The following is a 14,469-nucleotide window of genomic DNA, read 5'->3' as shown; positions in this document are numbered from 1 at the left end:
TTGAGAATGATTGTGAATTTACACATTGGCCTTTAATGATGACATTTGTTAATTTAAATAATTTAGGGCAACATGTAGTTGTTTTTATTTATACTCAAAAATGATTTAGTAGAATCATTTATAAATGATTGCAATTAATTGCAAGACAATTATTATAAGAATGAATCTCTCTATTGTTTTCAAAAGGATATGCTATTAAATTTAATAGCACTTACTTGCATCAAGCCAATAAGTTATATAAGTTCTCCCCTTTATAATTGGTTTTTGGATCAGGAATCAAACATATACCCACTGATGAATTTTTAAATGTGCTGTATATATTCTAATTGCTCCACCACAACGCATTAAGATGGGTCCTCAAATGAAGTTGAAAAATATGTCAGGTATGAATTTACATCTATCTATCTAGAACTTTCAAAAATGAAAAAGTTATTTATGGTCAATTTGCTAATTGTTATAGATCTCGACATCAGGGGGAGAAAATAAGCAGTTAGAAGAACAAATTGGTTGGAAAGGAATTATTGTTATTATATCTTGATCCTCATACAAAGCAGTTTTAAAAGTTTAAAAGATAATTCATTTGTACAATATTGCATATCAGTTATCAGATATATTTATTGATCCATAAGACGATAATTAAATCTTACATACTAGCTGTAAATTGCTCTTATTAGAATTAAAGTCCTTGAAGGACAAACTGCCTATGCTAATGAGTCTAAGGCACGCTTGAAGCATGGTAGACCAATCAGTTCCAAGAATAAAAATCCTAGAAAAAGAAAATGAGCAAATATTCAAGATGGTCAAGTTCTAGAACAGTAAATTCTAGAACAAATCCTAAACATGACTAATAAGTTTTCCAAAGAAACTTAGGTACCTGAAATGAATGAAAATTATGAGATCTTTATAAATTATGTCATGTCAGGACAAGATGGAACCAATATAAAAGAAATGTCAACAATATTTTTATGATATAACGCTAAATTTTTTGAAAGATTATAAAGATCTTGAGAACTGTCTATTTACAATATAGACATACAATTGATTGACCAAAATAGAATGACGCATATGGTATTTAATTTACTTGAAAAGTAAATTTGAAAATTTAATATGGGCATCAAAGAGATATCAAGCCAATAGAATAGAAATATGTATTTGTGCGAAATTGAATTAGGGTCATTAAATATAAAGCAAACTAATTGCACAAGTTTTTCGCAAAGAACTGGAATTGATTATGAGGATAAATACCCTCATGTAGCAGATGAATTTTTTTTTTTTTTTTGAGAAATGATGCAATAATAATTTGATATTTGATTAGTCTGGCAATTTATGAAAATTCTAAATGCGTCTAATGAATTAATGGCTGTCTATTTATATATTAACTTGATGTAGATATCTATATGAAAATTCCTGAAGGATTTTAATTGCTTGAAGTATAAAGTTAAATTCTCGAGAAATTTATTCAATCAAATTATATAGAGCTCTATATGGATTAATAGATAATGATATCCATGAAATATTGAAAAATGCTTGAAGTAAGCAAATCGAGACTCTAAAAAATATATTCAAGATTTCTATATAAAAATATCAATACATATGGTATAATTGCCTTAATGATATGACTAAGAAAATATTATATTGTATTTATAATTTTTTTATTGAAAGTCATATGCTTTCATACTTTTGATATTTACTTTATGTGCTATCACGAGTAAAATGATCTCTTGATCATGGAATGTTTGTTAAAAGAATATTATAATAATGATGTTATATGTTCATAAAGAGATTTGGATATGAATTTGTCATTATTTGGCTTATGAACATTATTGGAACTTCTAAAGAGCTTCCAAAGATTATACATTCCTCAAAGGAAGAGTTTGAGATGAAAGACATTGGGAATATAAAATTTTATCCCTAAAGTTCAAGCATTTCTTAAATGAATTTTGTTTATAAATTCACATATATGACTAAGTTATTAAAATGATTTTATGTGAATTATAATGTCTTTGAGGTCACTCGATAAGAAATAATCATTTTTCAAACTTTGAAAAAATTATGAAAAACTTATTGGTCTTGAAGTACCATATCTTAGTGTAACAAAGACGTTAATGTATCTTGCTAGTCATATGACCAGATATATCATTTTTATAAATTTTATTTGTAAGATTAGTTCTTATTAAATATGAAGAAATTGAATGGAGTTCAAACATATATTTTGATATCTCCATGGGATGATAGATATGAGATTATATTATAACTACCAGGTCAAAATCAGTTTTGATTGATTATGAAAATGCAGGTTACTTATCTAATCCACATTATATTAGATCATAAACAAGTCATTCATTCACATGTGGAGGTAGAATTACTTCATGACCTTCAAGGAATGAAGTATTGCTACTACTTCTTTTAGCCATATAGAAATTTTAACAACTCATGAAGAAAGACAAGATGTTTTTCAAAGAAGAATGTCAGAGGAGACAAGAAAAGTATATTTCACCAAAATTCTCTTCACTCATGGTCTCCAAAAAGAATGGCGATATTGAAGTTCAACCACTCAAGCAACGATATTATTGATTTGCTAATCAAAACATTTCTACTACAAGTTTTTTACTAGAAGGACTGATGCACAAAATTGGAAGGCATAAACTCAAAGACCTTAAGATTTATCTTCATGAAAGGGAGTAAATACGCATTGCACTCTTTTTCCCTTTAACCAAGATTTTTTCCCTATTGGGTTTTCCTGATAAAGGTTTTTAATAAGGCAGTATTTTAACGCGTATTTGAAAAAAAGAATAATGTAATCTTTTTCCTTCACTAAGATTTTTTTTTCCCACGGAATTTTTTCTTAGCAAGTAGTAAGGTTTTAATGAGTCATATTCTTTGAAAAATGGACATCCAATAGGGAATGTTATGAAATAAGTGGATGTCCTATATGGACTAAAAGTCTGTATTTTAAATTATTGCGAACTCTATCTTCCTGATTTGTGTAGGACTCTATTAGGATTCCTTTTATGTAACTATATATATATATATATATATTATATATATATGCGACTTCTCATCAATAATAAAGACACTCTCGTATTCTGTCTCTATTCTCTCTTTATTTCTCTCTCTATTTTTTTATTATTTTATAACAAAACTATAATAAATCAAATATGAAAAAACTATTTGCAACTAAATTCTAGTTAGAATTCATTTATAAATATATTAATATTTTGAATTCATTTATACTAACTAGTCACTTATTATTAAATTATCAAGGAGCAAATAAGAATCTACCCCTAAAAAATATCCTTAGAAGGCCTAGTCAAAAATTTTTTTGACTAGGAAAAAAAAACAAAGAATCTCTGCATTAGACATTACCACGGTTCTAGAATCTTCAATTTCGATTTTAAAATTATTTATTCCAATTATAAAAAAGGTAAAATTGAAATAAGATAATTCATTTTATGATTTTTAAAATTTTTTATATTTGTAGCTTGAATAAAGAATAAAATAATAATAATAATAATATAATAATAATAATAATAATAATAACAAATTATTATTAAAAAAACTAAAACAATTTAGTAAAAATTCTTAAAGTTATTTTAAAAATTATAATAAAACAAAAAAAAGACAAATTGAGAATTTCTTTACAAAAATATTTTTCACAGTTTCAAAATAGAACTGTCGATTTTAAATCAAAACTACTAATTCCAATTTAAAAAATAAAGAACTGAAATTGAACCTTATATACATGGTTTCAGTTACGAACCTTAAATATACGATTTCAATTATAGTTGGGAACCAAAAATCATTAACCATGATTTAATGCAGATTTAACCAGTCCGATTTCGGTTTGACAGTTCGATTTCGGTTTGACAGTTCGATTTCGGTTTGAAACCGGATCGTGGTCATGCCCACCCTGCGTTTAGCTTATAATACAAAAACGATTCCATCATGTCACACCTGAGCATTTCCAACAGCATGCACCACAAATAAAATGGCTTGATCAGAATGTACATTCTATAACTTGCTTCTAACTCTCTAATAATATTACAATGAACTAGTAATCTAAGACAAAAAGTGAAGCCTACTCTACCAAAAATAAATAAATAAATCAAAAGAAGTGAAGCCTATACTGGTGATACAGAAAGTAGAAAGTCCGGTTGTAATCTTTGGAGCAGTATCCCACAAAAGAGACCCAAGGGTCTTAACAATTCTACCGCAACATGAGATTCTACCAAAGATTTATAATCTAGAGGGTATTCAGACATTGTAAACAGAGTCTGAGGTGCCAATGTCGAAGCTCGTCTATTGCAACACTTGCAAAACCATAATGGTGTAGCTGGGCAAACTCGCATAGAAACAGCACATCTTACCAATTTGTGTTTCTGCACATCTCTGTTATTGCCTTTCAAACCTTGGCAAAATGCAATTTCTGGACAATCAAACGGAACTGATGCTGAGCAATAGCTACATTGTTCTTCTACTCTATATTCATTGGATGAAAGCCTGTTTTCACCAAAATATACGGATAAGATCATAGGTGTTATTTGCCCAAACCAAAAGCAAATTTTTGCAAACAATCAAAAGCTAAACTCCAACAGCTAACCTACACAAGATTTAAGTTTGCTAGAAGATATCAATCTTTTTTCTATTTTTTCCTTTCAATTCTGTGTTGAAGTCAGTAAAAAACAATGGAGAAAAGAAACCAAAGGAATGATGTAATTAAGCCTTTTTTCTATCCATTTGATGCAATAACTCCACTCTCCCTCTTCAAGGAAAATCAAAATTGAGTTGATTTCCTCTGTTTTTCTTTTTCTTTTGGAAAAAAGTGCCCTATGTTTTCGTGTTTCTTCACCTCCAGAACTGTGAAATCAAAATTTGAGTTTGAGTTTCATTCTGTTAACAATCAAGGGTCTAGCACCTTAACGTCATCTGTCTATGTTGACGTTGCGCTAACATTCAAAATCCTTGATTGCTTTCTGGCACCATTAATGTAGCGCCACATCAAAACAGACCAACAATGTTAAGACACTAGAACTAAGTTTTGATTGAATGAAACACAAACCCTTCTGCCAATCACATACTCTTTAAGTGAAAAAATTCAAAACCATAAGGTCCCTCATAATTTCTCCCTGAGTGTGTGTGAGTTCTTTTTTTTTTTTTTTTTTTTTTTGGTATGAGAAAAAGGGAGGTTAGGGGGATTGTTGTTTGCACTATCTGAAAGCACGAGAAGTTTCAAGGCAAATTTAGAAACATATTGCACCATAAATAACAGAGTAGCAAGAGGTACCTTTTTGTTCTTTTGCACTTCTGACAAAAGGACTTTTAATTGGCCCCTGACGTGATCATGATTAAGTTCAACCCACTGCTCCATTTGTGGAACTCCAAAAGGATGCCACTGATAAGTGCATTATCAAGTACTTTTATTGTCTATATTCGTATGCATTTTTGGGTTATTTATGTGCTTAATTCACTTTGTTAAACAATTTTTACCAATTAGACATTATTTTAGTTGCATTTGGAGTAATATGATTAAATTGGTAAAATTCCAGCATTTTTTTTATCTTGACCCTTATTCGGTTTTTCAGGGATATCTGGAGTTGTAGACCTTCAAATTGGATTCGGTTTGATGCGCTGGAAAGATGAAATAAAGTTCTACAATTGTCAAAGAGGAATCAGAAGCTAATTCAGTCTCAATATTGATCAAATTCACTCTGAATTTGAAGCTATGTGCTGTATAACTGAGCACAACCTGTTCTGTTGTGGACTTCATATCTGGAGTTCCAAGTGTCCAAACTAACTCAGCCCAGGCCCATTGAATTTTTAGAAGACAGCCCTACAGTTGTTGTGAAGACAATTAAATGAAATAAAGTCGTTTTGGTCTTCAAAAACGTCAATAAGATTAACGTTTTGAGCAGAATTTCTGCTTCAATCTGATTTCGTTTTTTAGGTCATATTCTTGTTGTAGATGTCCGTTTTGGGCGAGCCTTAGCTCGTTAGAAAGCGAGAGAGAGAGATTTTCAAATTTATTGAAGGAGTCGGAGCCAGATTGGAACAGAAGATGCTGAAAAACAGGGGAGAAATCAGAACAGCAAATATTTTCTGTTTACTGCTTTTGAATTTCCCAATTGATTAGGGATTCTTTTTCCTTTTGGAGGTGTTATATAGGAGTGATTCTACAGTAGCTAGGAGGCACGTTTTTCTTCTCTTAGTTCATCTATTAATCTAGGTTTTTGTTCTTTATTCTTTGTTTTGGTGATTGGAAGCCATGATTATGAGTGGCTAATTTCTTTACTCCAATTCAAGGGATTTATCATACTTGCACTTTGTGAGACTCGGGTTTTAAATGAGTAGTTTCTTCTTGAATATGTGTTGTTTCTTATTCTTTGAGTTGATTCTATTGAATTCTTTGCTAAAAAGGTCTATTAGTGAATTGTTTGGTAGGATTAAGTGCTATTTCAGATTTCATAATCCGTAATTGTTATGAAAGTTTGAATGTTAGTAGCAATTAGGTATTACTGATTATATTTTAGGTTTTCAGTAATAATCTATAGAGACAATAGGGTTGAATTAAATGTTTATGCTTTATAAATTGTTGTTCAAGTTTAACTACTTCCTGATTCTTAATGTTTTTATTAAATTGAAAGGGATTGCTTAATACCCGATCGTTTAATAATTAGAGTTAATGAGGGTGCTGGGCTCAAGTTAACGAAATAGGGGAATTTTGGGAATTTATCATGCTTTTTGGTAAATTTCAGTTAAGTATTCAAAGAGTAATTAAATCATAAGTTGTCTGTGATCAATTGTGCATTAGATTAGAAATCACCTTGAATTGGTTTTTCATCAATTTGCATTACTACTTTAGTTTAATTAATTAATTTTCTTTTTGAACTGTTAAGTTGAATTTTTCACAAACAAACCCCCCCTTTTTCAAACACAAAAATTAAGATTTCAGTCTCTAAGGTTCGACCTCAATTCACCACTTCTACAGTTAAATTCAGTAATTTAAATTTGGTGGAACCGACAAACATCAAATTTTTGGCGCCGTTGCCGGGGACTGAAAGTTTGTTAAATTTTGTGTTTTTATTTTATTTAAGTTTCTGTTTTACCTTGGTTTAGTGCTGTTGTTTCAGGTTTGTGGAGAAAAGAGCAGTATTATTTTTGAAGAAGGAGCATTCAAGATTATTGGTTTATGACTAGAAGTTCTCAATCTGGTGAAATTCTCTTTGATTGAAGTAGAGAAGACAGCTAGGCGTTTGAGGAAATTAGCTAAATTAGCTAAGGAAGCTAATTTGAGTGAATGTTCGTCTGAACGGACTGTTACGAATAGTGTAAATAATTCTCCACGGGAATCAGTTTCAGATTCGGATCCCGAGATTGAAACCATGGCAGTCAGGACTTTAAAAGAATTGGCAACACCTGATTTAAATCAACAACCTTTGTGTATTCAATTTCCTACTTTAGATGTTGCTTTTGAATTAAAATCTGGTCTAATCCATTTGTTGCCTAAATTTCATGGACTTTCAGGTGAGGATCCGCATAAACATTTGAAGGAGTTCCATGTGGTGTGTTCTAGCATGAAGCCTCAAGGAGTTTCAGAAGAGCAAATTAAGCTTCGAGCTTTCCCTTTCTCATTGGAAGACAAAGCTAAGGACTGGTTGTATTACCTTCCTTCTGGATCGATTAATTCATGGAATGAGATGAAGCGAATATTTTTAGAGAAGTATTTTCCTGCATCTCGGGCTGCCAACATAAGGAAAGACATTTGTGGCATTCGGCAATATAGTGAAGAGAGTTTATATGAGTATTGGGAGCAGTTTAAGAAACTTTGTGCAAGCTGTCCCCATCATCAAATTACTGAGCAGCTGTTGATCCAATATTTTTATGAGGGACTTATGCCGATGGATTGAAATATGATAGATGCTGCTAGTGGAGGTGCTTTAGTTGACAAGACACCGGAAGATGCAAAAAGATTAATTGCTAACATGGCAGCAAATTCCCAGCAGTTTGGAATGAGAATGGATCACACGTCTAAAGGTTAATGAGGTAAGTACGTCTAATCTCAAGAAACAAATTTCAGATTTAACTTCTTTGGTTAGACAAATTGCTGTAGGAAATATGCAAGCTGTTAAAACATGTGGAATTTGCATGGTTCCTGGTCATGCTACTGATATGTGTCCTACACTTCAAGAGGATGAACTAGTGCAGCAAGCCAATGCAGTAGGAAATTTTGGGCAGCAACAATGCAGGTATGATCCCTATTCTAATTCTTACAATCCAGGATGGCGAGACCATCCGAATTTGAGTTATGGGAATCAGCCAATGCAAAATCGCTACCAGCAGCAAAGACCACAAGTGAATCAACCATCTTCTTCCCGTCAAAATCAAGGTATGTCACTTGATGATATTGTTAAAGCTTTGGCTACTAATACACAACAGTTTCAGCAGGAAACTAGGACTAGTATTCATAATATAGAGAAGCAGATTGGTCAGTTAGCTTCATCTGTGAGCAAACTTGAAGCTCAAAATTCTGGTAAGCTTCCATCGCAATCTGTGATTAATCCTAAAGAAAATGCTAGTGCTATACTTTTGCGAAGTGGGAGAGAAGTTAATAATCAGGATGTAAAAGAGTCAACAAAGAAGCACAAGCAAGGTTCAAAGGATTCTGATATTCCTGAAGTTGAGGTAAATTCTAAACTTAATGATGCTAATAATTTTGTTGTTCCTCCTCCTTTTCCCAGTAGGTTGGCCAAGACAAGGAAGGAAGAACAAGAGAAAGAGATTTTGGAGATGTTCAGGAAGGTAGAGGTTAATATACCGTTAGTTGATGCAATCAAGCAAATTCCCAGGTATGCTAAATTCCTTAAGGAATTATGTACTACAAAGCGAAAGTTTAGAAATAATGAAAAAGTTACTGTTGGGGAAAATGTGTTGGCATTCATTCAAAGAAAATTACCTCCAAAGTGTAAGTGAAATACTCTGAATTTTTATTTTCGAAACTTTTAAATTTTTATTAAATCAAAAATCGCAAATTTTGGCCGCGTGGGCTGCAAACGTAATACAGTCTCAACTCGAGCCAAATTTTCGAATTGGGCCCAAGCCCAAATAAATGTCAAAAATTTTGAATCGTAAACAGATAAGATTTTTGAGAAATAATATGAAACCCCGTAATTTAACCTATTATGAATATATATAAATTATTTATCCTAAAAATCAAATATTGTTACTATTAATATTTTTATTATTATTATCATTGAGTAAATGGAGAAAAAGTTACGGAACCTAATTAAAACAATCGAAATAAATGGAACCGGACCCGGAAATCAAATTGATTTTTGGAAAACCACACGAATAACCTGAAAACCAAGTGAAAAATCTGCAAACCGAGCAAAATCAAGCCAAATCGTTGAAACAGACCAAACCGATTTGAATCGAACCGGAATGGCCTAGAATTTGCTAGAAACCGCCTTTCTTCTTTATTTTTTTTTCTCTTCTTCTTCTTCGGCGCGCGCGACCTCACCTGGCCCTCTCCTCCTCTCGTTTTTCCGACGACCAGAGACCCACGCCGCGCCTCCATGTCGTCTACTTCTCGCCGGAGCAGTCCGACCTTCCTTTCCCTTGTCTCCGTTTCCGTTTCTGGTGAGCGCAAAGTCACAATGAAGCCGCGACTTCAGCCCGATCGAGACAGTCACGTCTTCATCCTTCTCTCCGAGCAATTCCGGCGACTATCGCCGACAAGGTAAGCCAATTTTTGACCTCTTTCAGTAGGATTTATGAGTTCTTGCTGAATGATGAAGGATTTGATTCATGAATTAAGTTCGCGTTGGAACTAAATCCCTAATTACTACTGTTCATGCAAATTTACTAAGGAGAATTTAATCCTTCAATCTAATTTAAGTTATAGATCAACCTACTGAATATATTAGCATGAATAAAATGATTTATAATTTGGAATTCGGTATGGCATGAGAATGACAGCAGTAAGCTTCAATCCAAGGTGTTATTTTTTTTATATATGAAATTTGAGGAAACCTCAGATTTAACTGTTAATCTTAAGCACAAGCTGAAATTGATATGAAATTGGCAAGTATGTTTGGTTATTACAATTTTTCATTGAGGTGTTAGAACAAATTTGATATGGCAGTAGCTAATCTAACCATTTGTTTAAGTTATTGTCTTGATATCAGATATAGGATATTATCAATTAAGTTCTTGTTGAGAAAGGAGTTCATTGGCCTGTAATGTACAGGCTATATTCAGAAATTTGATTTCTTTAGCTTGGTAGTGGCTAGTTGGTAAAATTTTATGAGTTTTGCTAAATGAGTTTAAATTAATGCTATATATATTTATGATTCGTATTTGACATTTTTGTTGCTAAGGATTAAGGATGTGATTGACAAAGGAATGTGAACTATATAGTTTGGGATGACAATAAATTTAATTGAATGTTATTCCTTGCAGCAATAAAGTTGGATATTGGTTAATACGCAAGTTTCTTGATTAATATATATAAATGAAGGAATTAGTTTGTAGAAATTGAAGGGTTGAGTAAGAACCTGATATTTTTTTTATGATAGCCCAATATTGAGTGTTCCTATAAATTTTTGTAATGATTTGATGAAAATAAAGTTGTATATTAATTCTATAATAAGGAATGGAGTTAAGTAGTGTATAAATCATAAGTGTAAGTGGAGAACTTGAAGAGTTCTCATGGTGGCAGCAGCTGTGTGGAAAATTTGTTACTATTTGAGTTTCAGTAGGCCATGATTAGATAGTTTGTCTCAATTAATAGTTAGCTGACTTTTCTGTAATAAATAGTAGAATTCTAGAATCGTCTAAATGGTTACCGAATTGTTCAGCTCTCTAAATTGTAATATGATTAGAGACTGTTTAAGATTGTAAATTGATGTTTAATTTGATGGGAACAAAGATTTTGATAATATATTAAATTATGAGCTTAAACTTTTTCTTAGGTATAGATTTGGCAAATAATGAGTTTAAGTTTTTGAAAGTGAGTTTGTTGAGCAAAGAGTAACAAATGATAATTGTTAATTATTGGTATTGCTATGTAAAGGAGGATGGGCATTTTAAATTGATTGATTGCCCGACGGATGGGCTGTGTGCATTGATTTGATAAATATATGATAATATTGTGATATTTGAGCAGGCAGATAGTCCAATTTTTAGGGAAGGTGCTGTCAAAATTTTGACAGAACTTAGACTAATTTTAACTAACAACATAATTAATAAGTTTATTTAGATTAGTTCTATAATTTGGTACATAATAAATATAGTGCTCTGATTATTTATTATCTTTATTATTCATTTAATTATTTACATATTTATTTATTTATTTTCATTATTATTGTTATTGTTGTTATTTATTTTATTATTGTTGTTTATTGTCAATACTATTTATTTATTTATTTATTTGCATTGATTTTGGATGTTTAATTGTGCATTGCATTACGATGTCTAATTGATTAATATGTCTGCATTTGATTGCAATGTTTGATTAATTGTGTTGTGATATTGCTGTGCCTTGTTTGTGTGGAATTGGGATGAAGTGGGTCACCATGGGTTTGTGAAGACGGTTGGACCGTCGGCCGGGTAAATGGGAGATCGGCGCCCCCATGTGTACCTACCGTTGTGATTTGTATGATATGGAAACCACAGGTTGGCTTCTTTATTGGGCGCACTTGATAATCTAGATTTGATTGCAGCCCGCAGGGTGGCCTCCTGTTGTGAGCGCCTGATGATCTAGATTTGATGGAGACGACCGGGTTGCCTTCTGTTGGTATGGGAAAAAAAAAAGAGAATGGAAAAACAATGAGAGGGCTGATCAAGTGAGGATTAGACCGGTCGGCCAGTATGGGGGATCGGCTCCCTAGTGCACACGTTATGAGAGGATGGGCCATGTGGGAGGACGGCTCATCGGGGGTTTCGGTGACGCCACAGACCAATTTCCACGTGATGTGATTATATGAAGATGTTAATGATTGTGAGTGCTGGTATGTGCCATTTGTGTGACTGGCTGCGTGAGCATATAACTAGTCGGATGACTAGATTGATATGTTTACACATTTGTGTGACTGCGTGTATTGTGCAATAATTATTACTCCTTAGAAAACTCACATGTTTTGTTTAATGTTTTCAGGAAGTAAGTTTTTCTTAAATTCGATTTAGGCTATGTTCCTTCGGCGCAGGGCAATAGAGAAATTTTCCTAGTTCCACAATTATTTTACTATGTAATTATGTGTATACAAAGCTATGTATACCAAAGAGTTAGTGACTCCGCAGTTGTAGGATTTACATATATTTAGTCGTGTATTAACATAGACAAAATAATTCTGTAAGCCCATATTAGAATGTGATGTATTGTAAATTGGGCCCGAACTATGGAATGCTGTAGAAGACTAACTTGGGCCGAGAAATAATCAAATATTGAGGTTTATTGTTCATAATCAGATGGGCTGAATGTTGAAATTTATACCGAGATAATAGATTCTAGTGTTTCAGGCTTACTACGGGCCTCGGGGGCCTTAAGCTTACCTGGGCCCTAGTGCTGGTCCGACCCACGGAATTGGGTCGTGACAGTAAGGATCCAGGTTCGTTTTCTATCCCATGTAGAATAGGTGATTCTAAAATTGAGAAAGCAACGGCAGATTTGGGAGCATCTATTAATGTCATGTCGCATTCTGTTTTTCAAACTTTGAATTTAAATGCTTTGAAGGAAACTAGTGTTATTATTCAATTGGCTGATCGTTCTAATGCGTACTCGATGGGTGTAGTTGAGGATGTTTTGGTGCAGGTTGGGCAATTAATTTTTCCAACAGATTTTTATATTTTGGATATGGGGGAAAGTGTTTCCACATCAAATTCTGCATTGATTTTATTTGGTAGATCTTTCTTAAAAACTGCCAAGACCAAAATTGATGTGGATGCTGGCACTTTAACCATGGAATTTGATGAGGAAGTAGTTAAATTTAATATTTTTGATGCTATGAAACATCCTGTTGATGAGCATTCTGTGTTTTCTCTTGATGTAATTGATTCATGTGTGCAGAATGTCGTTGAGCTGAGCAAGGAGGATGAGTTAGAAGTAGTGATTAGTCAAGGAATTTATGAAGAAAGTACAAACCAACCCTTAAGTGCAGAAATTCAAGATGCAGTAATGGAATTGCAGTCATTACCATTAGTTCCAAAAAGGTACAATGTTCTAGGATTGATTTACCTAATCATACAAAATTTTTGCCTTCTATTATAGATGCACCAGTTCTTGAACTCAAACCATTACCGGAGCATTTGAAGTATATTTACTTGGGAGATAATGATACACTTCCAGTTATCATTTCAAGTAAGTTAACTAAGATTGAAGAAGAAAGGATGACAAGAGTTCTAAGAATACATAAGGAAGCAATTGGATGGACATTGGCTGACATCAAAGGTATAAGCCCATCGGTGTGTATGCATAGGATTTTGTTAGAAGATGATGCTAAGCCAAGTAGAGAAGCTCAAAGGAGGCTGAACCCACTGATGATGGAAGTTGTGAAGAAGGAGATTTTGAAGCTATTAGATGCTAGGGTGATTTACCCAATTTCAGAGAGTAAATGGGTAAGTCCAGTTCAAGTCGTGCCAAAGAAATCAGGAGTTACTGTTGTAGCAAATCAAGATAATGAGCTGGTTCCAACACGGATTCAGAGTGGATGGCGTATGTGCATAGACTACCACAAGTTAAACTTTTCAACTAGAAAGGACCACTTCCCATTGCCATTCATTGATCAGATGCTTGAGCGGTTAGCAGGTAAGTTTTATTTCTGCTTTCTTGATAGTTTTTCGGGGTATAATCAAGTTGTGATAGCACCAGAGGATCAAGAGAAGACTATCTTCACTTGTCCTTTTGGAATTTTTGCATTTAGAAGAATGCCCTTTGGACTTTGTAATGCACAAGCAACATTTCAGAAATGTATGGTCAGCATATTCTCAGATTTTATTGATAATTGCATTGAAGTTTTCATGGATGATTTTACAGTGTATGGTGATTCATTTGATGCATGTTTACATAATTTAAATTCTGTTCTTGAACGAAGCATTGAGAAAAATCTGGTTTTGAATTATGAGAAGTGCCACTTTATGGTAGACCAAGGAATTGTTTTAGGGCATGTTGTTTCTAATAGAGGTATTGAGGTAGACAAGTCAAAGGTTGATTTAATTGTGAATTTACCATACCCCACAACTGTGAGGGAATTGCGTTCTTTCCTTGGTCATGCAGGTTTCTGTGAATACTCAACTTTTGAGGCTCAAAAAGCTAGTTTTCCCGGCCGCGGCGGTGGCGGCGGCAGCCGCTATCGCCGGCGGCGACAGCGGCTGCAGTCGCCTATGAATACCCAAATTTTGAGGCTCGAAGAGCCAATTTTCCGGACTGCAAACAGTCCGACCGGACCAAAGGCCATTTTGGAAGTTCAACCGAAAGTA

General features: G+C 33.3%; 1 protein-coding gene and 1 non-coding gene across 2 annotated transcripts; one reads left to right on the top strand and one right to left on the bottom strand.

The window, feature by feature from the left end:
• Window positions 1-7,742: 7,742 nt before the first annotated feature.
• LOC119370561 (small nucleolar RNA R71) lies at window positions 7,743-7,849 on the bottom strand. The gene has a single exon (XR_005178072.2). It is a non-coding gene; the product is annotated as a small nucleolar RNA R71 (small nucleolar RNA).
• Window positions 7,850-8,385: 536 nt separating this feature from the next.
• Window positions 8,386-8,967, top strand: LOC119370546 (uncharacterized). Its single transcript, XM_089723763.1, has one exon. It carries the CDS (start codon window positions 8,386-8,388, stop codon window positions 8,965-8,967), a length of 582 nt encoding a protein of 193 aa, XP_089579889.1.
• Window positions 8,968-14,469: the final 5,502 nt, after the last annotated feature.

Source organism: Jatropha curcas, chromosome 7 (assembly GCF_041381405.1).
Source record: "Jatropha curcas cultivar XTBG-Jc1 chromosome 7, XTBG_Jcur_1.0, whole genome shotgun sequence".
In the NCBI taxonomy this organism is placed as follows: Eukaryota; Viridiplantae; Streptophyta; class Magnoliopsida; order Malpighiales; family Euphorbiaceae; genus Jatropha; species Jatropha curcas.
The sequence above is the reverse complement of the archived record's forward strand: the minus strand, read 5'-3'. Positions and strand labels throughout refer to the sequence as shown.

Excerpts from the sequence above, each read along its gene's own strand:
- LOC119370546 (XM_089723763.1), top strand. The coding sequence starts at position 8,386 with ATGTCACTTGATGATATTGTTAAAGCTTTGGCTACTAATACACAACAG.